The sequence below is a fragment of the Dunckerocampus dactyliophorus genome, chromosome 18 (assembly GCF_027744805.1).
Source record: "Dunckerocampus dactyliophorus isolate RoL2022-P2 chromosome 18, RoL_Ddac_1.1, whole genome shotgun sequence".
Taxonomy (NCBI): Eukaryota; Metazoa; Chordata; class Actinopteri; order Syngnathiformes; family Syngnathidae; genus Dunckerocampus; species Dunckerocampus dactyliophorus.
In genome coordinates, this window is record NC_072836.1 from 9,781,743 (window position 1) to 9,806,669 (window position 24,927).

The following is a 24,927-nucleotide window of genomic DNA, read 5'->3' on the forward strand; positions in this document are numbered from 1 at the left end:
AAACAAGGCACAAAAGTGATTACTTTCCCCCAGAATGTTTATTTCAACAGTACCATTGTACAAAACAAAGTCTAGGAGGTTGCTGCCTGGACAGCCTGGCCTCTCTGCACAGACACTCTGGTGTGAGTCTTGGCCAGATGGTCAGTGAACTCCTGAAAAAGCAATTCAAAGTGTGTTAGAACATTTCATGCTCTGCAAACAGTGTGAGTGTTGTGCATTCATACCTGGTACGGCGACTTGGTGAAGACAGTCTCCTTCCAGAGATCAGGGGTCAGGTAGCTGTAAGTCTTGGAGATGGCATCAAAGGTGGCCTTGGCTGCAAGGAGGAAGAATATTTCAGATGTGGTTCTACATGTTTAAATGAAACAAATTATTTGGAAAATGAAGTGTAGAGCATCAATAAAAGGGAACAGAAGAGACCACTAGAGGGGTCTTTCTGCCGTGCATTACAACACTCGTTTCTTTCTCTCCATATAACGCCAACCACACCATAGCATAGGTGAAGCCAAGCAGAGCTAGGAGAAGTGTTAAGATCAAGACCATTAAAGTAAAAAAAAAAAAAAAAAAAAAAATTACCAAAGTTGCCAAGGGTGGCAGTACAGCCTCTTGCAGAGGTGTAGCAGTCATCAATACCGGCCATCATGAGCAACTTCTTGGGCACGGGAGCAGACACGATACCGGTACCACGGGGTGCAGGGATGAGACGCACCAGGACAGAGCCACAGCGACCAGTCACCTTGCAGGGTACGGTGTGGGGCTTGCCAATCTTGTTACCCCAGTAACCTCTCCTGACGGGGACAATCGACAGCTTGGCCAGAATGATGGCACCACGGATGGCGGTGGCCACCTCCTTGGAGCATTTCACTCCCAGACCAACATGGCCGTTGTAGTCGCCAATGGCAACAAAGGCCTGGAAAGACAAGCATAGACTTTAACATCTAAATCTTCACTGTGGGGGAAATGACAACCACAACAGAGGAACTCACCTTGAACCTGGTACGCTGACCAGCCCTGGTCTGCTTCTGAACAGGCATGATCTTCAGAACCTCATCTTTCAGCGCAGAACCCAAGAAGAAGTCAATGATTTCAGACTCCTATAGCAAAAAAAGTTCAGACCATTAGAAGAGATGCTAGACATAGATATCAGTCAATATGAGAGCAGCATTTCCTGGGTCAGTGGTTCCCAAACTTTTTACAGTCCCATACCCATTCAGACATTTGACCTGAAGCCATGTACCTCCTACTCCTGCATACTTAAACGTTAACCTTTTTATCTTAATTAACTTGAATTATTCTACATAATTGATTGGTTCATTCATTTTACAGTAATTACGGGTCAAAAGTGTGTATTTTGCATGTTGACATTTGGATCAAGTTTGACTGATAAGAAAATAATCATCCTACATACAGTATATTTTATTCCACTCAGATGTTGGCAGGCATTCTTCCCTTTGAATGTCTCATTTCAGCTTCACTTTTGTCCACTCACGATGGCTATGGTTTAATTCTGCATAACAACCACGATAAAGCAGTATCTGTCCGAAAGCATTTGTTTAACATTGATGTTTGTTATAAGTACATTTTGTAACATTGTCTTATTGCTATGGGCAACAAGTGGTTGTTTTTGTAAGTATCACATGATTTGGGCTGCATGTGCAGTTTCGGCGTGGTATAGATCAGTCCTGTAGGAAATTGGTTCTTAAACTACAGGTATATTCTACCTAAGCATACACACACACACACACACGTAGAATCTACACTGAGGAGCATTTTTATTTTTCCAAATGGATTGTATCAAATGCCAAGTTCACAAGTAGCATAAAATAGCCCATCAATGACTACGGTAGCATTATGGGAAGGAGATTTTTTTTTTTTAAATCTTGTACACTAGGGGTATGATTTTTTGAATGGCCACCTGGGAATATTCTCTGTCTCACACACACAAACAAATTCATACATGCAGGGGTTTTGAAAGTGATCTTTACAAGAACACACCACATGTGACAACAAAATCGGCACGTTATCTACTAAAGAGGAATGACTTCACGTTCCTCTGGCACTTGCTATACTCAAATTATCGCCTTCAACTCTAAAACGTACACATAATACGCAATGTTGTACATGCATATATGCAAGAGGTGCTATTTACCCATATTTCATATTCCTACTCTTTCAAGTATGTAAAAAACCTAAATTCCGTATTGGTACATGCTGTAGCATGGTTAATATCAAAGTAGTGAATATCAAAGCATCCCCCCACATCCTTTCATTTCTCTGCATGTGGTTAGTGTATTTCAAATGTTGCAGAAAAAGCAACAATGACAATGATAAACCACTCGTAATTGTACTGTATTATGTTTCTGTTCAAACAAAACAGCAGCCCATCCTGAAATAACTTACCTTTATAGGCAGAGAGTATAGATAGATCTCCTCCAGGGACTTGATCTTCATGTCTTTAACCAGGCGACCCAGCTTGGTGACAGGGACCCACTAAAAATTGGTAAATATTAAATATATGATCTTTGTATATAGGTGAAACTGGACGTATACGAATGAGAACTCACTTCCTTGTCCTCAGACTTGCCTCCGCGGGCACCGCGGCCTCTACCACGGCCTCTCCCGCGTCCACGGCCCCGACCACGGCCACCTGGGCCAAAACCTCCGCGAAAACCTCCTCTACCACCGGCGTCGTCCGCCATTTGCTGTCAAATAAAACACCGATCGTTACACCACCATTCTACTGGTAGAATCCAGTGCCGAATTAAAAGTATTCAGGGTTCCTTAAATGAACACCGCATGAGCATCGCCATATTGACTACCAAAGAACATTACATTGTAATCTCCAAAATATACAAACTGTATTAATTAATATCATATGAACCACTACATAACATTCTTCGGTGTTACATCGTAGCAGCAAGGAATATAATTGGGGCAGGATTGACAAGATTTATATGGATTTCTGCGCTCCAAAGTTTGCACCGCGATGTACTTACGTGATCGTTATAACAGGAAGAAGGTCTAGGCGAGGTCTCGTCTAGGTTTTATTCACTCATGAAACATCGCGATATTTCATTGACAAATGTCGCTCATCTACCGCCCCCTAATGGCTGCTTTTTACTACACAGACGCTCCAAAACACACATTTTACTCGTATGCAAGTTATTAATTCATTATGAGAATCTGTAATAGTACTTAATCAAATTAATTTATAATTAATAAATATGCATTTTTTGTATTGTTTTTGACATTAATTTATACAAATATTTTTGTCTTTAATATATTATTTTGAAATAGCTGGTGGAAAATGCTATTAAAATAAAAATATTCACATTAGGCAAAAAAATGATTGAAATTCTGAAATTTTATTTATTATTTAATTAAAATTAATACTAAAATAGTATTATTATTATTATAATATTCCTAATATTTAAGTCAATTATGCACCTTTCCCTGCAAGGCTTAATTCACTGTCAATCAGGTGACATTTTTTTGACTAATTCTGTTAGCCCAAAAATTAAGATAAACCAATCCATTTGTAATTTATTATATATATTATATTTACAATATAAATATGTAAAACAGCACAATCACTCCATTTAATGTGAGGATACCTGCATTTCCCAACACACAACATCAATGAAATGAACACATGTACAAATACAGCGGCCTGGATTCTTCTCTCAGGTGTTGCTGTCGCTGCTAGACGTCCCAGTGGAGCTGGAGCTGCCCTCACCCAGGTCCTCTTCCACCTTGTTTAGGTCATCCATCACCTCCAGGCTCTCACATATCAACCCTATCTGCCGCTTCATGTGGGTCATTGTGTTCTGCATCTTCCTCATCTTCCTCTGCAGAGCGGCGGCGATGGCCCCGTGGTTCCTGCGCCTGGCCTCATACTGCTGCTTCAGCTGCATGTAGCAGTTGTGCTGAGCCCGAGTGCGGTGGGAGAGCACGGTGCCGCAGCCCATGTGGCAGGGCTGGCGCCAATGCTCGCAGTGACGCGAGTGGGCGTCTAGGTCGCGGCGGAGGAGCTGAGCGCGACAGCCTTGGTACGGGCACGGGATGAGCTCGTACAAGCAGCTCATGCTGTGGCAGTACTGCTCTGACAGGGGGAATGTCACTGCACAACCACGGATCTCATTCTTACACTGTAAAAGAGCACACACACCTAACTTAACAGTACATTTACACTTTAATGCATATTTAATGAAAGAGAATGCTCAACAATCAAATAAATGTGCAACAAACAGATCGTTAAAGGTGCATCCACCATAATCTATATATCCTATAATCTATATCCAGCCACTGAGACATTATTTGAAGAGAAAGGCGGTGCTTACATTGTAACCTCACTCCTAGCTCTGCTACTAAAGCGCACTACTGTCACCTGCTACTCATATTAAAGTGCAAAAGTGCAAGAAAAGTGCAAAAAATCTAATAACTTTATCAAAATTGAACAAAAACATGCAACTTTTGCCCTATGTAGACATTTCAAGTAAAAGTGATGTGAAGAAAACCTTTTATGTGGCAGCAGAAACAGTACTGACCTATAGGATCTAACATAAGTGAGTACATGCCTCAGTAATCAATGTACAGCTTGGAAAGCAATTATTTTAAATTATAATTTCTGTGTCATTTTCAGTGTGTGGTAAATCTGTACTGCTACACAAGCTGTACACCGTACAGTGGTGTCAAAGAGTGTTTGCCCTGTATTTTCCTTCCTTATTTTTTTTTAATGTTTCAGTTCATCAAATTAGTCAATGACAACACAACCGAACACAAAATGCAGTTTTTAAATGAACCTTTTTGTTATTAAGGGAGAAAAAAGTCCAAACCTACACGGCCCTCTGTGAAAAAGTTAATCCCTCTAAAACTAATAACTGGTTGGTTCGCCCTTAGCAGCAACAACTGCAATCAAGCGTTTGTGATAACTTGCAATGAGTCTCTTACAGCGCTTTGGAGGAATTTTGGCCCACTCATCTTTGCAGAATTGTTGTAATTCAGCCACATTGGAGGGTTTTCCAGCATGAAGCGCCTTTTTAAGGTCATGCCACGGCATGTCAATAGGATTCAGGTCAGGACTTTGACGAGGCCACTCCAAAGTCTTTTGTTTTTCTTCAGCCATTCAGAAGTGGACTTGCTGGTGTGTTTTGGATCATTGTTCTGCCGCAGAACCCAAGTTGGTTTCAGCTTGAGGTCACAAACAGATGGCCGGTCATTCTCCTTCAGGATTTTTTGGTACACAGCAGAATTCATGCTTCCATTTATCACAGCAAGTCTTCCAGGTCCTGAAGCACCAAAACAGCCCCATACCATCACACTACCACCACCATATTTTACTGTTGATATGTTCTTTTTCTGAAATGCGGCGTTACTTTTACACCAGATGTAACGGGACACACACCTTCCCAAAAGTTGAACTTTTGTCTCGTCAGAACACGGGGGGTGGGAGGGGCATTCATTTTTTCGCACAGGACCATATACGTTTGGATTGTTTTCTCCCTTAATAATAAAAACTTTCATTTAAAAACTGCATTTTGTGTTCAGTTGTGATGCCATTGACTAATATTTCAATTTGTTTGATGATCTGAAACATTTAAGTGTGACAAACACGGAAAAAAATAACAAATCAGGAAGGGGGCAAACACTTTTTCACACCACTGTACTGTATAGCCAAGTTTCATTTTTATAGTATTGTCCCTTGAGAAGATTCTAATGAAATACTTGCTGAAATATGAGGTGTGTACAAACATTTGTAAGATACTGTCATATCCGCTGAGTAAATAATAATAATATGGGCAATGTATGCCGTATTAACATGCATAATATTGACTGAACATATGAAATACCTTTATCTTCATGCGTCCGATTGACTTGCTCAATTTGAACATGACAAAGATCATGCATGCGTTAATTGGCTTTCTGCAGCAAGGGCAAGTCTCCTGCCTAACAAAGAATAAACAACATTGATTTAATGGTTTACGTATGTCCATGTTGTGCTGTTTTTTTGTTTGTTTTTACCTCTTGAGCCACTGTAAAATGCACTTCTTGCAGAAAATGTGGTGGCACGCTGCTCTGACAGGACAACGCAGCACTCCCTGGCATATGGTGCAGATGAGATCGTAGTCTGGTGTGTCCACAAACAGCTCCACATCATAGCCTCCACTTTGGGATGACACCTCTGCGTCCGCCTATGTATTGAGAAGAGACAGTCATCATTCATTCATTCATTCATTCATCGTCATTAAAATTGTTAATGGACGATAATGTGGAAACAACACCTATCCACCTATCCACAGTGTTTTCAACATAAAGGCAATTAAATTGTTTTTGAAAGTCATATGGCTGTCAACCCCCATACTGTTCTCTTGTGTATGTGTAGCAAAAAGTGAATGGTTGTCTTTAGTTGACTCACAATTACTCATGAAACTGACAAAACCCACAGAATAAACGACATATTTAGGGAATAAATGTTGATTATCAGCATATGAGCACATTGTCATCAAAGAAACACTAGCTTAAAAAAAGAAAAATAACAGTCCTATATACTCACCATTTTGTTCCCCTATACTTTGTTGTGTTTCCATTCCCTCTCACAGCAGCTTCACGCCCTATCGGCCCATTGACATCTCACAGAGCACACACACACCCGTGTTATCATTACAAAACACTCATACGTGAACATTCCCGACAAAACGTGAGAGAGGAAACCATGTGAGCGCAATGTAAACAAATGCCAACAATAAAAATGGCCGCCCCCATTGTTGGTGAGAGTCCCTTCCTTGCTGTTCTAGCAGCAAGCAAACTTTGTACGTCTATTATTGTGAGCCAGAGAGCTCCCGAGTTGATAAGACACCAAATTATATTAATGGGATTTTATCTGGTAAACTACTTCTACTACTTCTACTTAGGTTAAAGTCAGTTGGGCTATAGTCAATTGACAGGTGAAGCAACGGCTGCGGAGCACACAATGATGCGTTTAAGTTATACTCGGAAATCGGAATTTTATGACTCCTATTGGAAAAAAAACATCTGGAATCTTCTGCACTGAAACGCAGATATACAAAGTCGGAAGAAACGCACAGAAAACAAGCCAAATTCACCTTTACAAAATAGCATTATATCTGGCGCTGAATTATATTTTAATCACGCATGTTTGTTGTTTATTCACTCTTCTTTCGTCTATCTCTCAAAGTAGAGTAAATAATTATTGTAGCATACGGTATATAAAATGTACTAAAGTTGCTAAATATATCATTAAATATGTTATTAATCTGTACTACTGTGACCATGTAACGGAAGGGAGTGCATATGGATAAAAATTAAACAATTTGGTCGTGTCGTCGTTGTCATCGCGACAGCAAATTCCATTTGACCAATCAGCAGCGCCCCCTTACATGACGTACTATCCTTGCGACTTTTCCTATCAACATGCGGGTGAGATGCGTGTGTCGACTGTAGCTAACGTGTAAACTGAGGACTTGGGACAATTTGTCTATCGGAGTCGCCTAACTATAATCGGTTTGGATTTGTGTTACCCGAATAATGGCGAATATCAACTTCAACTTCAAAACAAAGTAAGTTTGTGTTCCTGTGCACTCAAGCTCAGCTTGTTGTAGCAACGTCTCACTCATGTTTTGTTTTGTCATCTATCACAGTTACGCTGTTTCTAGTAAGATTGAGCCTTTCTACAAAGGAGGAAAAGTGCAGGTAAAGTTGCTTATTCAACAACTTGATTGCCACCACTGGAAGGAATGATATCCATAGGACTCATGACTTTGTAGCGTGTCAAATCTGCTTCTTACCCTTTTGATTTTTGTGTAACAGATCAGCAAAGATGAAAAATACATCTTTTGCACATGTGGATCCCGTGTCAATGTTCTGGAGATCAGCACCGGGAAGATAATCCACAGTGTTGAGCATGTAAGGCTAAAATACATCCTGACAACGACAGCACTTGGTTTGACATCAAAAATGTATGTCTTGACTGCAGGATGATCAAGAGGACATCACATCGTTTGCACTTAGCTGCGATGATGAGGTATTAGTTGTGCGTTTTGTGTATATTTTCTGTGACACAAAGAATGCGGTGTTCAATCTTGGCTTTCCGCAGATTCTCGTAACAGCCAGCAGAGCTCTTCTGTTGAAGCAGTGGGACTGGAGGAAAGCGCAATGCACGCGCTCCTGGAAAGCCATCCACACTGTTCCCATAGCCAGCATGACTTTTGACTCCACCTCCACTCTCTTAGCCACAGGTCGGCCAAAGCATCAACAATAAAAATTGTTCATTTGCTGCTCCAAAAAGACACAGTTTGTCCTGCGTTTAGGTGGTTGTGATGGTACGATCAAACTTTGGGATATTGTCAAGCAGTACTGCACCCACAACCTTAAAGGATCATCTGGGGTTGTACAGTAAGTGAGAATAAAACTTTTATTATTTTATCAAGCATTAAAAAACAAACATCAACCTTATGTGTGCAGCCTGGTCCACTTCCACCCTGACATCGACCGGCTGCAGCTCTTCTCGTCCTCCCTGGACTGCGGCATCCGTCTGTGGGATCTGCGTACAAGCAAGTGTGTGTGTGTGCTTCAGAGCCACTACAGTGCCGTTACGTCTCTCAGCTTCAGCCCCGATGGTGACACAATGATCAGGTACACACTTTTTAAGAGTGTTCTGCTTGCTTTATAAAGGGGACGTCAACCTGTTTTCACCAGGGGCCACATTACAGAGAGGGCCACAGCTTTGTCTGAGATGTGTGTGTAACTGGACTGTTTAGGTTGTCTTAGAAGATGTCTTGCCTCTCATCCAAGCAAGCTTCATTAGTTCATGCTCCAAGACTAGATAGGACAGGTCTAATCTAAAGGGATGGTGCAAGATCCAAGCATTTATTCTCTCAGGTTGAGGCATGCTCCAACCAAGATGGGTTTCACTCATTTGTGGTGCAAAACGACAGTCGTTAAGATGCAGTGGCGTGAGACCTTTGTCGTTTGGGTGGAATGAGGGTGATTCCACCCAAGCCACCACAACAACAAAAAACCCAGGTGCATACAGTATACATTTTCTGTCAAAACTGACATGTGCATTATTTCCAGGCTTTTACAGGCCACAAAAACAACATGGCGGACCGTATCTTGACTTTGACACCTGTCTTTCCAATGTCGCTCACGTCTGTTTTTTGTGTTTTCCCAATGTTTTATTGCAGTTCTGGCAGAGATAAGATCTGCACAGTGTGGAACCTGAAGAGTCAGACAGTGAAGAGAACTGTACCTGTTTATGAGGTATGGTGGAAACTTGAGTGCTTTAAATGCGATTTATACATCTCTGACAATCTACAGTGCATTTGATGCAGTACGAGTTGTCTTTGTGTGCAGGCTGTGGAGGGTGTTTTGATCCTCCCCACAAAAACAGACCTCTCTCAAATTGGAGTCAAGACAAAAGACCTGCATTTCATCACAGCTGGCAGCAAAGGTACAGCTTTGATTCTATCATAACGCTCTTCAGAGTGCATAAGTCTTTCCCCTTTTCCCATGAAGGGGTGTTGAGAGTGTGGGAAGCCAGCACGGGCCGCTGCGTCTACGTCCAGCCACTGCACTCCACCCTCAGCCCGCCCTCTGAAGATGAGGAGGAGAAGGACGACGACCCCCGTGGTCTGACGTACCTGCTCGACATGCCCGCCTCTGCCAGGCTGGCCACAGTTACTGCAGAGCACAACATAGTGCTCTACCAGCTACCTGCTCTCAGCACACAGCAACAGGTAAGGACACAGGGAGATTGCTCATCAGACACAACATTAGCTTCCCTTACACAATATAAGTCTTTCCCCCGCCCCTTTGCAGTTTGTGGGCTACAATGACGAGGTGCTGGATGTAAAATTCTTGGGTAAAAACGACAGCCACATTGTGGTAGCGACCAACAGCTGCCAGCTGAAAGTCTTTGAGCTACTCACTAACAGCTGCCAGATCCTCTATGGACACACGGGTGAGTGGCCAGCAGATGAGAGGTGTGTGTCTGAAGTTAATACAGTAACAATGTGACCTACAGTACATTTGAGGAGCATCCACTCGAATTTCTATTGTGTTCAAGGCTCAATTTTAAAAAGCATCACATATCACAGCAATCCCCATTTACCGTTGAAATTTATTTTTAGGGGCTGTGAGTAGTATAGGTAATGACATCATATTAATCTTGTTACATGATTCATAAGTGTTATGAGGCCATGTCATGACATTGTTGATTTTATTTATCCATAATATCATACTTGAGCTTGTAAGTCCATTATTTAGTGGCGGACTACGGAAGTGTAGGAAGGAAGAAACTACGGTGTATATTTTTTTTCTGCACAGAGGCTGAATTGTAAGGCTTCACCACATCATGCAAAGGCTGCCCTGATTTGCCTTTAAATGTCGTCTTCTGTTACTGGCACTATCCTTCGCGTGTGACCATGTCCCGTATTTTTAGCTGCATCAATGCTTAATGCTGAAAAATATTACAATATGGCAACATACATTTTTAAAATATACTTTAATGCCAATTTTTCTTGAATCTGGGTGGGTTGGTTTTCAAGCCACTTCCACAATGGAGGACAGCGAGTGTCTCCTGTGCTTACATTTCAGCATGTGTCTTTTGACCACAGTAAGGAGATACATTTTTTTTTTCAAGAGTAGACTGAAGGCAGCAAGAAAACAGGCCTCTGCAGTGAAGTGGAGACTGGAGGACAAGGTTGTTTTTTTTTTCCTGCACATCATCCACTCCACCAGCACTGGTTTATGTCACCCATATGGTATTGACACCGGCAGAACAGATTAACGAAACAGTACCTTCTCGTACCAGCTTTTGTCCCGTCAAGCAGAGTAGGTCTATTGCAGGGGATATGCTAGCTATGTTACTTATCCTGTTACCGGTAGGTTTATTTATTAGTAATGACAGTAACGATAAGGATGAAAACATGTGACGTAACCAGGAAATGTCATTTAACAAGCCTGGTGTGCCTCCCAAACGTCTAGACTACGAAGGCTGGGGAGTAGAGCCCGACCGATATGGGATTTTTGGGGCCGATCCCGATATGTCGGCTGATATCTGATATATTGACCAATAACCGATATATGAAATAAGAGCATTGATAGATACAGTATATAAAAAGTACATGAACATCAATTTTTACAATACCCAAAATACGATTCAACACAAAGAAGCAGAACACTACTAAATTAAAATAAGGAACTTTAATTAGTAACACTGTCAACATGAGGACATGCCTCTTTGAGATTTACTTTTTTAGGTGTTGCCACAAACTTGTAGTGTTCTTTGCGTTGCTGGTGCTGGAGCCCTGGCTAACTTGCACACTGCACCTGTTGCATCCAACGTAACGCCTCCACACCTTACTCTTGCCATAAACACATTATGTGTTTATAAAAGGCTTATTCACAAACATCTTACCAATATCAATTAGTCATATTTACTTGCTATTGAAAAGTTCCATCTGCAGCCACTGAGTATTTGGAAATAGCTCAAAAACAAATGTTGAAGCCAACCTTAAAAGGTTGACTACAAACAAAATAAGAATTAATCAAAACATGCATCACATTACAAGACTTAATAAGGGACTAAACTACATTTTATGTAACAATGTAGCTGCTTTCAAAACATGCAGTATATTAACTAAATACATTACTTGGAGCATTTTCAAAGTGATTTTAATGAAGACATTAACTTGTGAATGTATGACCCACTGGTGCACATTTGCATATATCTTTATTTCGCTTTAAAACCCTGCATAATAGTCTTTGATAATGGTGGACATCTGAATTGACAGTTGCATCTATCTTTGTTTATCTCACAGAGATGCAGCTTGCACAACGTAAAACACCGTAATACGCTCGCAAAAACTTGCGTGGAAAAAAAACTACAATGTTGTCCTTGACGGGCCCTGACAGCATGTCGCTGAAGTGTAGTGTTATATTGTTTTACAATGTCACAGCTTCCCATGGTGTAAAAAAAATGCAGTTTCTTCCTCCATTGGTCGTCTCCTGCAGCTGCTTGGTGTGTGAAGGGGCCGGGGCCAGGTACTCGGGCAGGGAGCAGCACATAGAGACACACAGGAAGGGAGCGACAAAATCTCTGCGCAGCAAAAACAAAGTTAATATATTGGTTACATTTTCACCAATACTGATTAATCGGTGATATGTCATAATCGGCCCGCCGTAAATCGTTCAGGCTCTACTGGGGAGTAACCCCTTCATTGAAACACAGCCAATATATTTTATGCAATGGAGGTCATAAGAATGAAGACAATGCTGTGATGACAACTGAATGAGCAGTATGAATCAATGTTATCCTTCTTTTGACGCATGACTCATTTCTTGCCCTTATCCCCTCACACAGATACAATCCTCTCATTGGATGTGTTTAAAAAAGGCTTTGCTTTTGCAAGCTGTGCAAAGGTGAGCGCACACCACATCTTTTCTCCGTCTTCTTTAGAGCACGTCATACACACAGTGGCTGTCATATGTTTGTCCACAGGACAGATCAGTGCGTGTGTGGCACATGGACGGTGATAGCGGCCACGTCCACTGTGTGGCACACGGTTCCAGCCACACTAATGCAGTGGGCTCCATCACCTGTTCCAGGTAACACACATGCATCCCCTGCATGGACACTTTTTTTATAGCAGGAAAAAAAATGTCTATTTGACATTAAAGATGCTACGTATGTGTGCAGGATGAAAGCATCTTTCATAGTGTCTGGCAGTCAGGACTGCACTGTAAAGGTGTGGGATCTCCCTGCAGACTTGTCTGCAACAGATGTCCATCAGCTGACTGCACGTGTCACAGAGAAAGCGCATGATAAGGTACACATGAACACAGTAGCAGTACAGGAAATAGACACACACAATTACAGATGATAACACACACAGCCATGTCCTCAGGAGGAGGTGCATGGTTAAATTTAGGTCCAAACATTTTAGTGCACAACCCAAGCATAATAAGACATGGCATGTGGGCGGTATCACTCTGTAGTTTGTTCATTCAAAACAAAACCAATACATTGAAAACAAAACTACATGAAATTAATAAAAATAAAAATAAACTATATTATTGGTAGCAGCCGTTGTGCTGTGTATTCACAACATGGATCAGAGTTAAAATATTCAAAACTAAACACAATTAAAATACAACTACTTCACCAAACTGGTTTAAGATGTTTCCGCCAGCTGAAAGTTTAATCACTAAAAACACACTGAAATAGGTCAGCAAATGAAGTAAAGCAGAAGTGACTTTTCATCTTCGTTTTTGTTAAACTCCAAAAACAGTTAAAGTATGATGAAATACAAAGAATATAATTTTTTTTTTAATGAGGTTAATTTTTAAGGGGATAAAAAAAGAGTCATGTAGTTTGTTTTTTTTAATTTATGTGTAAATTTAATCAATGCGATATCTCTAAATGAAACTGATACCAAGGCAAATTTGATGCAAGGAGGTGCAGTACACCGCCTTCAACATTAGAGGTCAGTGTAATGTGCTAACATAAAGGCTGATCTACCCGTTTTTGATTTGCGCTTTAAGGCAGTGGTTCACAATTATCTGTCATGACAGAAATGTTTTCGCGTCCCTCCCATTTGAAATAGTATTGAGAACCTGATCATATCTATTTATTTGTCTGTACTCTACAGACTGAACTCAAAACTGAAACCACCGAAATGCAACAAAATGGAGAGCAGTGAAGCATAAAAGCGTATTCAAGAGTCAAATTGCATGCCGAGTACAACAAATTCATACATGTTGCCCCCCCCCCCCCCCCCCCCCCCCCCCCCCCCCCCCCCCCCCCGTCTGTTAAAGAATGGAAAATAAAATAGAAACACACCTCTCTGATGTTGTCTGGTGACATTCCTCAATATGTATACATACATCATGGCTGTTGACATTTTTCTACTGAGATGTTGACGGATGCTGGGTTAGTGTTGGTGACAAAGCAAATAGTTGTATTATATTTTTATTTTTATGTTTAGAATATGCGATATCCCCTGGGCCAGACTGCAATATCTCTTTTTATAAATGGCATTAAAGCAGCAATTAAAAGTGTGATTCACATTTAACATAAGAGGATTTAACATTGTGTTTCTTACTCCAGGATGTCAACAGCGTTGCCGTTTCACCCAACGACAAGCTGCTGGCATCCGGCTCACAAGACCGCACAGCCAAGCTGTGGTCCTTGGCGGGTGAGGGCAGCATCGGCCTACTTGGGGTGTTTCGGGGCCACCGGCGAGGCGTTTGGGCCGTCTGTTTCTCACCCGTCGACCAGGTGCTGGCTACCTCCTCCGCAGACGGCACCAGCAAGCTGTGGGGCCTTCAGGACTTTAGCTGCCTCAAGGTGGAGATGCTAACCAACGACCATCTTGCTGGATTCTGACACATTATTTAACATCAAAAACGATATTCTGCTATCTTATTTAGACGTTTGAGGGGCACGACGCATCCGTGTTGAAGGTCATCTTTGTGAGCCGAGGCACTCAGCTGCTTAGCAGGTAACTCCGCCGCCTTCCTCTTCCATGTAATGTACATGGATACAGTATCTCCGCCATGGATACAGTAACTCATCACTAGGGGTGTCACGAGTGAGGAGTTTACTCACATTTACTAACATTAACATTCATTTTAGGAAAAGTTAAAATATGACTGGACAAGCAAAGTAAAAAACAACGCAGGTGCATTTTGAAATGTTTATTGTTCAACAAATTGGCTCTCAAAGATATTGTCAACATTTTTTGAGACCAAATTAACCACTGTTATTTATTAATTATTCGCATCAAAATGTTAGCATTTTTCTAGTATTATGCCTTCTTGCTCTACTTTTCCACTTTTGCTGGTTTTTTGTTTATTTTATTTCTGCAGTGAGCCACGTTCCACAGATGGCCCCTGTGCCACACTTTGGACACCCATGTGTGTTTTGCCTGTGTTGGTCAGGGTCTGGGTTGCATAATGGATGGGTTTTTTTTGTTAGTTTTTTTAACAACTTTAAGACGTTCAGCGTTATGGGGGTTGGGCTCTACTCCCACATGCCTGCTTGGCGGATGCTTCACCTTTGCCGAATAAATGCATGATGCCAGAAACGCTAACAATGCGCACCCCTACTTGCTAAATATAGCGACCATGTCGATATATTGTCGATTGTTCTATGTACGGCAGGGATGTCAAACTCGTGCCATGGAGGGCCGAGACACTGCAGGTTTTACCTCCATCCAGTTTCTCCAGCAGGTGATTTAATTGATGAGCTCCTTCCCTTAAATTGAAGGTGCTGTTAACTAAAATTACCTGCTTTGGTAACTGGCTGGTAAGAAAACATGCAACGTCTCGGCCCTCCATGGCACGAGTTTGACACCCCTGATGTACGGGATGTGTTATGACACGGAACCGGTGATCGCTGGTACTTGAAAGTGCAATGAGCGTCAACAGAACCACTCGGTAATTAAGGGTGCAGACAAGTCCGAGCATGTATGTGGGTTGATCTGACAAATCTTTAAGTAAAGGTGATCAAATGTAGAATGACTACAGCTTTTGCTTGGACATCAACAAGTAGCAAGCAGCTGTTTTAACTCCGATGGGGGGGGGAATAGCCAAACGTCACTCGTTGACACTGTGAACACGAGGTAGGTTGGATTGCCAGGTGTGCCTAAATCACTTAATGTATGCTTCCAATAATGCCTTGCACACTGCCACTTCCATATTACTGTTTTCATTCATAGTGCCAATGCCATAGTTCACAGTCTGATTGGCTTCTGACTGCCCTGTTCTCACGACTTTCACTTCTCACGGCTTTTCTCGAAAAATCTTGTCACAGTTTAATCCATCTATGTACCTTCTCAACCGCTAATACTAGAAAAAGAACATTTGGATATACTTTAGAGTAGTCAGTGTACAGCTTGTATAGCAGCACAGAGTTTTATTGCAAATGTTGATCCAACATAAAGCTAGCAGGAAGGTTTGGAGGGGTAGGAGTGAGCCGTGTGTCAAAAATAGACTTTTTCATGGGCAGATAATTTCGTCACGGATTTTCACCATTTACTGGTAGCCCTGGAATGTAACTCCCGTTGAAAGTGGGGCTCTACTGTACTCTCTTTCACGATATAATACATAATCCCCTCAACCACTCCCTTCTCCATAGTGGCTCAGATGGTTTGGTAAAACTATGGACCATCAAGACCAACGAGTGCGTGAAGACCTTCGATGCCCACCAGGACAAAGTGTGGGGTCTCCACGGCAGCCACAAAGACGACAAGCTGGTAACCGGGTCAGCCGACTCCAACATCACTGTGTGGATGGTGAGTAATGGAGTTGGATGTCTTCTTTTATTTAAATTTTTTTAATGTAGGGGGACAAAAGGTAGCTCAGAAGTTGCAATGAATTCATACCACAAAATGCATTAGTAACTGTCTTGATTTGAGGTGGTTTATTCCTATTGTGCAAGATGTCGGTTCTCTTCGATATGTGGCATTGCACATAGGTTGTGAATGAGATCACTGACAGGTCCAGCACATTAGGCAATGAGAGAAAATGACTTCCTATATATAGCCACCAAATTCACCAAAATGTAATGGGTTCACCACCTTTTGTGGAAATCAGAGATGCCATTTTTGGGTAATCCACTAAACTCACTAACAAAAGACAAACTAATATGGGTAAGCATCAACCTTGTGTCCACCACCAGGATGTGACAGAAGCAGAGCTGGCAGAGGAGCAGGCCAAGCAGGAGGATCAGATAATGAAGTAAGTTTATCTTTCTTTTTTTTTTTATAATAGAGTTGAATCTCCAAAGTCGAATCATCTGTTTGTGACGCTGGTTGAAGTTGTTTGGAACTACTGTACATCAGCAAATAAATGTCTGTGACGACTATAAAGACGAACAACGACATAAGGACAAATGACAAAATAATATCAACAACCACAATGACAATGCTGCATTGAGACAATCACACATAATAGCAGTCATGAAATAAATGATGAACTATGATAGTGATCACAATGACAGTACTGCATTGAAACAGTCACACATAATTGTAGTAATGAAATGATTATCTATGATAGTGAACAGAATGATAATTACTGTAATGCACCTCATTGTAAAAAAAACTATAGTCATACTGCTGATATCACCGTCGCTGTAATAAAACCAACAACATAATAACACCCTGGTTAACTCAGTGAGTAATGTGGGGAAGTACGTATGTACTGTGAGTGTGCATATGTACAGGTATCTCTGTATGTGGGGAAGACTTCATAGATATAAAGGTGCAAGAATTTGTGGGCGTGTAATTGTCACTGAGAATGCATGAAAGGAAAGGGGCCGCCCTCCACCTCCCAGAGAGCCCCGCCCCAAATAGCCAGGCCGAGCCCCCGCCGCCAGAAGGCCACCAGGCCCACAGGGGCAGGCAGCACAAAGATCAGTGCCCAAAGAGCCAGCCCAGAGAGCCCTCACCGCGGGAAGACCAGCCAAGGACAGGGCGCCGGCGGGCCGGAGGACAGCCAACCCCTGAGACCAGCGAGAGAGCACACCCCACAAAGGCAGACGAGTACCGGGGGCCACACACCCGGAAAGAAGCCTGCCCACGCCGGAAGCGCCAATCCCCTCCCAACGCCACCCCCACCCCGAGGGAGTGGAGCCCGGCCCGCCCCGGGCTAACCCCCACCCGACTCCCGACACAGGGCCGCGCCCAGGGATACAAGAGGCACACCCTTCACCCCCGACCCCATGGAGCAAACCCCTGTATGCCCCCCCCTAAATAAATAACTAAAATAAATAAATAAAAGCACACACACACACACACACACGCACGCACATACACACTCCTACACACGGACACACACACACACACACAGTGGTCGACTGCCCGACACCCGGAAGCCTCACCCTATCCCCCGTTGGTAACCCAAGGAGCAGCGGAGCCGGGGACCCCGGGGTCCCAGACATACAATGCAGAACCCAGGCGCGGTGAGCGCAAACTGCCAGGGAGCAGGTAGACACCAGGCCACACCCTCCCAATGGTAAGACGCCGCCCGCAAGGCAGACAGAGGAGTCGGCGAGGAGGAAAGCGGGAAAATGAGCAAACGGGCGAGTAGCCAGGCGAACCACCACACAGCGCCAACCGACACCCGCGGGGCAGCAAACCCCGGAGAGGGAGCGGGACCACCGCACCCCAAGCCGCAGGGAGGCCAAGCACCAGAGCCGAGAAGGCGAGACCAGCAGCAGACCAGCCGACGGACCCCACCAGAAGCCAGACCAGCCACATGCCACCAGAGCCGACAGCGCACCACCCGTGCACTATTTTTTTTAGGAAAAAAGTATTTGTGGCGGCCCACCACAAATAATTTAATGTATGGGAATCACTGCAGTTGAAACAACTTATTGAATATTTTTGAAAAAAAATAGAGCATTTTGGCAAGTGCGGCCTTTTCTGGGTAAAAGGTGAGGCTTGCACTGGAGTGTTTCCGAGAAGCGTGACAATACCTCCACTCAAATTCACTCTTTCGTGACACTTGAAGCATTTTCTCATGCCAGATCGATTTCCCCATGCACAGCGGTGGGATTACTTCCTGGTCTTTAGCTTTGCTAAAGTGAAATAAAACAATGAGACTTTGTTGGCAAGTTGCAGTGGAGTCTGTTATTAGTATTAGTTTCAAGAAATGTTTTGAGTCCTAGTTGAAATACTCTCTGTATCCTTTTCATGAAGGCAGCAGGAGTTGTCTAACCTGCTCCATGAGAAGAAATACCTGAAAGCTCTGGGCCTTGCCATCTCGTTGGACCAGCCGCACACGGTGCTGTCTGTAATTAAAGGTACTTAAAGTTATTAAAAGTAATTCAGAGTCTGTCTGGGGTGTTTGTTTTGCATGGGTTTTAAAAAAACAAACAAAAAAACCTGACGTCCTGTTTGTTACATAACTCCCCTGTTGCATGTTTCATCATCCCTGTCCTACATTCCCATTATTAGCAACACACTGGTTGTACAGGTTCCTGCATAGCAATGTTCTCTATGTTTTTCTATATAGGATCCGACCTCATTGGTACATTCTGTTCACATTCTGCTTCTCACAGAAATCCGTCAAGACCAAGATAGTTATGAGCTTCTGGAGAAGACTGTGCTCAAACTTAGACCGGATCAGAAAGGTATGAAAAGTACACTGTCCTCCAAAAGTTTAGGAACACCTGCAGGTTTGGGTACCCCTGCTGAATTACAACAATTCTGCAAAGATGAGTGGGCTGTAAGGGACTCATTGTAAGTTATCACAAACACTTGATTGCAGTTGTTGCTGCTAAGGGTGGCCCAACCAGTTATTAAGTTTAGGGGGCAATCACTTTTTCACACAGGACCATGTATTTTTGCATTTTTTTTCTCTCGTAATAATACAAATTTTTATTTAAAAACTGCTTAAAGTGTGACAAACATGCAAAAAAATATCAAATCAGGAAGGGGGAAAACACTTTTTCACACCACTGTATATAGTGTTGGAAACATATCAACATATCAACAGTATTGTACTCAAATTACTTCAAATAGTATGCGAGTCTGTTTTGACCTTTGACCATCTACAGTACGTCCAGAATCTGAGTCAGCTGTCATCAGTACTGTAGATCTCTTGCACATACAAAGACATAATAATTTTGGGTGGAATTGTGGTTCAAATTTTAGTAACATGAACTTTGACTTTGGTATCAAACATACTGTATAGGACCATACTCCAATGCTGGTTAATACATCACAGCATATCATAACAATTCCTTGCTACCGTGTTGTCAACCCTGTTTAGAGTCACTCCTGCGTTACTGTTCGGTGTGGAACACCAATGCTAAGAACTGTCTGGATGCCCAGGCCGTCCTCAGGGTGCTGCTTACGCACCTTCCACCTGAGGAGATGCTGCAGTACCAGGGAGCCCGCACTCACCTGGAGGCCCTTATACCCTACACAGGTCAGACAACTGCACACAGAATGGTTTTGATCGTTGCAAATCAGGATACAGGTCATTTTTGGCCGTTGACTTGCCCGTTGACTTTGGCCCATTAATGCAAGGACAATTGCAGCCGTCAATCAAAACACACGGAAACTCTTCAGCAACTTAAGAGAAATTCGACTTGCATTAATTTCAGTAGAGTGCAAAAGCAGTTGGAGTAAACAACCACATGGATAGTTGACATTCCAGTTAAGCCTCTTACCTATCCACAACTAGAACAGGCACGTGATTTTTAATGGGAGCTTGGCACAGCAAGTAGTCAATTACAGCAAAAGATTGGCAGAGAACCCAATTGCATTCACTCTATTTATATCTTCCTCACAGAGAGACACATGCAGAGGATCGGCCGTCTTCTGCAGGCGTCCATGTTCCTCAACTACATGTGGCAGAAGATGAGAGTAGCTGGTGCGCCATCCAGGTGAGGGATACCATCAAGCCGTTGCAACCTCCACACAAGCAGAAAACAGAAGAAACATATGCCAATTTCAGATTTTGTCATTTTAATTCAGGTTTATATGACCACAGTATGACGGGTGTGCAGTCATTAAGCTAATATGGCTAATATGCTACATGCTATCACCAAGAAACAAATGCGACTAACAATGCATCACGGCATATCATAGCAGCAAAGTGGATGACATGGACAATTTAATTGGGTTCTTATAAATAAAATGAAAATATAGCCATTTAATTTATTTTTTTGCACAATATTACACTTATGAAAACTTTGCATTTACTTTGGTACACAATAGCACGTAAATAAATATTGCTTCATATTGTGAGATATCCTTATTAAAATGTTAGACATTTTTTTTTATATATGTATGTATATACTGTGTGAGGCAGAGAACCCAAGAGAACACACACACACACACACACACACACACACATATTGCAACCATCTTATGACATTATCAAACTTCACAGTATTACATACTATTTCTGTAACATATCGTTAAGCCCATAATTTTTTTTTTGTTTAATTTTTATTTTGTTGAATGGTAAGAAAATGGCAAAATATTTGTATTATACTGACAATAATTGTATTTAAATTTTGTGTTATAGATATGATTGCAAAATATATGTAGGATCCTTGTAACTGGTAACGTGGTAAAAGTCATGGTGGTTGTAAATGTTCTATTTAACTGTACTGCGCATGTAAACTGTTTTTGTCTGTAATATGTTAAATGTTTTATATTGTGCTGCTGCCACTTTGCCCAGGTCAACAGAAAAAGAGATTAGAGTAAAAGAGATTTTTAATATCAATGAGATTTAACCTGGTTAAATAAAGGTTACGTTTATTTTTTTCGCATAATGTATAGCATTTTAATGAAATGTAAAATGATACCATTAGTAGCCTTATATTGAGAAAGTGGATAAATTAATACAGTATTATATGTCATATTTCAAACACCGGAAGAAATGGAGCAAGGGTAGGATTTAGTCAAACCTGCATGTCGTGCTGAAATGTTAGTTACTATAGGAAGCCACATATGCGAGGGAAGGGGTGACGTTCTCTTCCTGTGAGGGACAGAGATGGTGAAGGGCAGACTCACATGCCCAGACACATACTTTATCAGGTGCAAGGGTGCATACTAGGTTAATCAGAGCCGTTGGGGAGACTTGTTTTGGTGACAAGGGCCTCTAGCCTTGAGCAGGTAATAATAGCTACTCAGTGCGACTCTAATGTGTATCTTAGCAGGAATACTTACATGTGTATGTTTTGTAAAGTGCATAATTATAACTTATTAAAACATTTTATAAGTGCAATAACAAACCATATTTTCCTGACATTAATGCAAAATTTGGCCAGGGCAACAATGATTTTTTTGGTCTTTTTTTATATGTAAAAAAAACATGTGAGCCTATTTGTCCCATTCTCTCCAGCATGGACCAACATGAAGAAATGGACACATCGCCACTGGGCTCTGAGCCTGTGTTTATGATTGACAAGGGCCCAGGAAAGGACGGCGGCCAAGACAAAGACGCAGACGATAGCGGAAGCGACGACGATCCCTATTGTCCGTTTGAGGAGAACGGGGAAAAGGAGGGAGAGAATGACGACGATGAAGAGGTGAGCGCCACCAAGAAAGCCACCACAAATGGCAGCCACCCTGCTGAGAGCAGTGAGGAGAGTTCTGAGGAGGATGAAGATGAGACGCGTGAAACGACGGTGAAAGCTGTGAAGTGTGTCGCAACTTCCTCCCCCCCACAATGCTCCATTTTCACAAGCTGACTGCCACAATCTTGTTGGCTTTTCCAAGGCTATTCACATGTGGAATGGGTTTTTCCGCTAACACCGCTAAATTATGCGGAGAGCAGGAAGAAGAATTCACACAAACATGCCAGCGCTTAAGCTGTCACCCCACAGCAGGTAACAAAGAGTGACTGTTTTGTTCAGCCGGATTAACCGGCTCTACCACTGTTGATGTAAGAGCGTGGTTTTCCTTTGCCATATTACAACATAAGCGTATATTCTTGGTGATTTCTAATTAAAAACAAACATGTATTTTAGTAAAAGATTTGGTGTCTTTTAAATTTCAACAGAGAGAATCACTTGTATTGCTTCCACTGTGGGTGATGGCTGGAAGCTGCATGAAAGAAAACATCAGGGAAATAGCCATTTCATTTTTTATTAAAATTGCATAGTGTAGTGGTTTACATAGCTCACCCTCATGCACCTGCCGTGGCATTGTGTTAAAAGGTCACGACACACTGTTGGTTGAAAATAATGAAATGAATGTGACCACAGTTGTGTAGTGGGTCACATATGTGATTTATGCCGCTGGCGTGGGATGATAAAGTTCGTAATAAATGTCAGGGGAAATGCTAATGATGATTATGGGACAACTGGTACTGTAGTGGTTCACATCGGTGACTTTCTTGCATTTGACATGTGATCGGGCAACAAGGTTTGTAACTGGAGCTGTCGATCGATTAAAATATTGAATCGAGATTAATCACATCTTGTTCATAGTTAACTTGCAACGAATCACACTTAATCACAGCTAGAAATATGTTTTTTTTCTATAAGGATGTGAATCTCTCATTTTATGTAAAGGGATGTAAATTTGGGCATTACTTTATTCAAAAAAGAATCTTCATTTAGAAATCCCCCAGTTTTTGCATGTTTAATCCGAGCGGTGTTTTGTGCCACTTTAACAGTCCTTGAACACACTTTCTGTGTCCCACGCAGTACACACTATACTATACTGTATTTTTACCCTTTTTCTTTCACCTCATATTTGGTCCCAAATGGGGACACTATGTGAGAATGCATAAAAGAGATAAGATTTGATGACCATACTGAGTGCTTATGTACATATTTGGTCAGTACACAACCTCTCTGAAAACAAGTCCTGGCTCATACTGCTGGATGGTGGCTCTGTATTCATTTTGTGCTTTAAATTTGATGTTGTTCCTGTCATAGTTTTACACAATACATAATAAGATAAATTATATCGCTATAATGTACGTATGTTTTACTGATGTGTTGATGATGATGTGATGTCATGTTGATGACTAGCTAGTGCACTGCTAATTCTAGCTAATGCTTGCACTGCTAGCTTTTCAGCCATGGTCACATAAACTGTCCTGGGCTATGCCTACCGTTAACTAGCAGCTCGCACCCAAATTTTAGCTCGCAGTTCAAAGTTGGGACACTCGTATGTCAAGGTTAGTGGTCTTTCACTTGTATAGCGCTTTTCCACCTCCAAGGCACTCAAAGCGCTTTTACCCACTGATGACGCAGCATCAGGAGCAACTGGGGGTTCACTATCTTCAGCACGATCACGGGAGGACGGAGGATCGAAACCGCAACCTTAAGGTTTGGAGACACTCTACCACCTGAGCCATGCCGCACCCGCTATACAGGTACCTCTGTATAAATGACAGTAAAAAAAATTACCAGCAGTGCTTCAGTACCTTCTCGCTTCTCTGGCAAGTCAACGTAGTCTGGGCCAATTCCAATCACAGCAACATACATACAAATACCTTTGGTCTTGTTGTTAGAGCCATCTGCCAGGGCTTTCAAGCTAAATTTACCAATCAAAATAGCCTTTTCTTTGTCCATTTCTGCTCAATATTTGTTCCTGCTTGTGGCTGGTGGCTCCAGTCACCACTACTACTTAATCACGCGTAAAAAAAAAAAAGCAGTGCCCTTAAAGGAAACTATCTTTGACAGCCCTATTTGTAACACATTGTCAGTGAAGTTATAAATAATAATAATAAGGGGACCATTGGGGGCACAGTGGTTCATGTCCATGCAGCTGACGTAGGATCTGGCAAATAGGTTCACTAAACGATGCCAGAGAAGATAATACCAGTAAAACCAATATTAGAGCTGCAACAATTAATATCATGGAATTGATTTATTGATTAATTAACTTCCTTACTCATCCATGAAAGCAGACCTTTTATGTTTGTGTTTTACGCAAAACAAGATATTGGCAAACTTCAGCTTTGACTAGAAAAAAATGATCGACATTTTCGCCTCATTTCTGATATGTTGCGGTCCAAACTACTAACTGTTTGTATTCAGTTCATATTAATTTGCTCTTTGAAATGTAATACTGGTAATAATAATCATCATGGGACCGTTGTTGATGTCGTTGTTCACATTTTATGCAGCTGGCACGATAGTGGGAAAGCTCACAGATTGTTTTGTCGAACAACTATGGTGTACACCAGTGGTTCTCAACTGGTGGGTCGGGACCCAAGAGTGGGTCACGAAGCCGTTTTCAGTGGGTCGCAGATCTTTGCCTGGGGAAAAAAACCCAAACTAAAAAAACTAATTATATAATTACTAGTGATGCTCCGATGAGGGTTTATGCTGCCGATACAGATCAGCCGATACCGATCACATGGATTTACTGTACATTTTAAAATTTATTATAAATGAGTGCTATTGGCCTGGGCGGCTTTGTCAAG

The 24,927-nt window shown here is 42.0% G+C and overlaps 3 protein-coding genes across 3 annotated transcripts; 1 reads left to right on the forward strand and 2 right to left on the reverse strand.

The window, feature by feature from the left end:
• Nucleotides 1-19: 19 nt before the first annotated feature.
• On the reverse strand, nucleotides 20-3,030 carry rps2 (ribosomal protein S2). Its single transcript, XM_054758959.1, has 7 exons — nucleotides 2,997-3,030; nucleotides 2,565-2,702; nucleotides 2,401-2,490; nucleotides 987-1,094; nucleotides 577-910; nucleotides 225-316; nucleotides 20-152 (listed from the first exon to the last, which is right to left on the reverse strand). The coding sequence occupies exons 2-7, from the start codon at nucleotides 2,697-2,699 to the stop codon at nucleotides 72-74; spliced, it is 840 nt and encodes a 279-aa protein (XP_054614934.1). The 5' UTR covers nucleotides 2,700-2,702; nucleotides 2,997-3,030; the 3' UTR covers nucleotides 20-71.
• A 419-nt stretch (nucleotides 3,031-3,449) lies between these two features.
• On the reverse strand, nucleotides 3,450-6,902 carry rnf151 (ring finger protein 151). Its single transcript, XM_054758962.1, has 4 exons — nucleotides 6,554-6,902; nucleotides 6,022-6,191; nucleotides 5,850-5,946; nucleotides 3,450-4,148 (listed from the first exon to the last, which is right to left on the reverse strand). The coding sequence occupies exons 1-4, from the start codon at nucleotides 6,554-6,556 to the stop codon at nucleotides 3,684-3,686; spliced, it is 735 nt and encodes a 244-aa protein (XP_054614937.1). The 5' UTR covers nucleotides 6,557-6,902; the 3' UTR covers nucleotides 3,450-3,683.
• Nucleotides 6,903-7,423: 521 nt separating this feature from the next.
• Nucleotides 7,424-23,456, forward strand: tbl3 (transducin beta like 3). Its single transcript, XM_054758927.1, has 23 exons — nucleotides 7,424-7,577; nucleotides 7,659-7,710; nucleotides 7,828-7,923; nucleotides 7,994-8,041; nucleotides 8,114-8,255; nucleotides 8,328-8,412; nucleotides 8,482-8,652; nucleotides 9,204-9,279; nucleotides 9,373-9,469; nucleotides 9,535-9,755; nucleotides 9,838-9,979; nucleotides 12,383-12,441; nucleotides 12,521-12,627; nucleotides 12,719-12,848; nucleotides 14,129-14,368; nucleotides 14,452-14,522; nucleotides 16,160-16,316; nucleotides 16,703-16,761; nucleotides 18,723-18,826; nucleotides 19,085-19,156; nucleotides 19,798-19,956; nucleotides 20,323-20,416; nucleotides 21,886-23,456. Exons 1-23 carry the CDS (start codon nucleotides 7,546-7,548, stop codon nucleotides 22,232-22,234), a joined length of 2,763 nt encoding a protein of 920 aa, XP_054614902.1. The 5' UTR covers nucleotides 7,424-7,545; the 3' UTR covers nucleotides 22,235-23,456.
• Nucleotides 23,457-24,927: the final 1,471 nt, after the last annotated feature.

Bases quoted from the DNA above. Each gene is read 5' to 3' on its own strand.
- rps2 (XM_054758959.1), bottom strand. From the start codon at position 2,699: ATGGCGGACGACGCCGGTGGTAGAGGAGGTTTTCGCGGAGGTTTTGGC. The intron at 911-986 runs GTGAGTTCCTCT...TTGTCTTTCCAG, and splicing joins GTCAGCGTACCAGGTTCAAG to GCCTTTGTTGCCATTGGCGA. The intron at 317-576 runs GTAATTTTTTTT...TCCTCCTTGCAG, and splicing joins TGCCACCCTTGGCAACTTTG to CCAAGGCCACCTTTGATGCC.
- tbl3 (XM_054758927.1), top strand. From the start codon at position 7,546: ATGGCGAATATCAACTTCAACTTCAAAACAAA. The intron at 14,523-16,159 runs GTAACTCCGCCG...CCTTCTCCATAG, and splicing joins GGCACTCAGCTGCTTAGCAG to TGGCTCAGATGGTTTGGTAA. The intron at 16,317-16,702 runs GTGAGTAATGGA...GTCCACCACCAG, and splicing joins CCAACATCACTGTGTGGATG to GATGTGACAGAAGCAGAGCT.
- rnf151 (XM_054758962.1), bottom strand. The intron at 5,947-6,021 runs GTAAAAACAAAC...ATTCTTTGTTAG, and splicing joins ATTTTACAGTGGCTCAAGAG to GCAGGAGACTTGCCCTTGCT. The intron at 4,149-5,849 runs GTATTTCATATG...GCTCTTTTACAG, and splicing joins TCGGACGCATGAAGATAAAG to TGTAAGAATGAGATCCGTGG.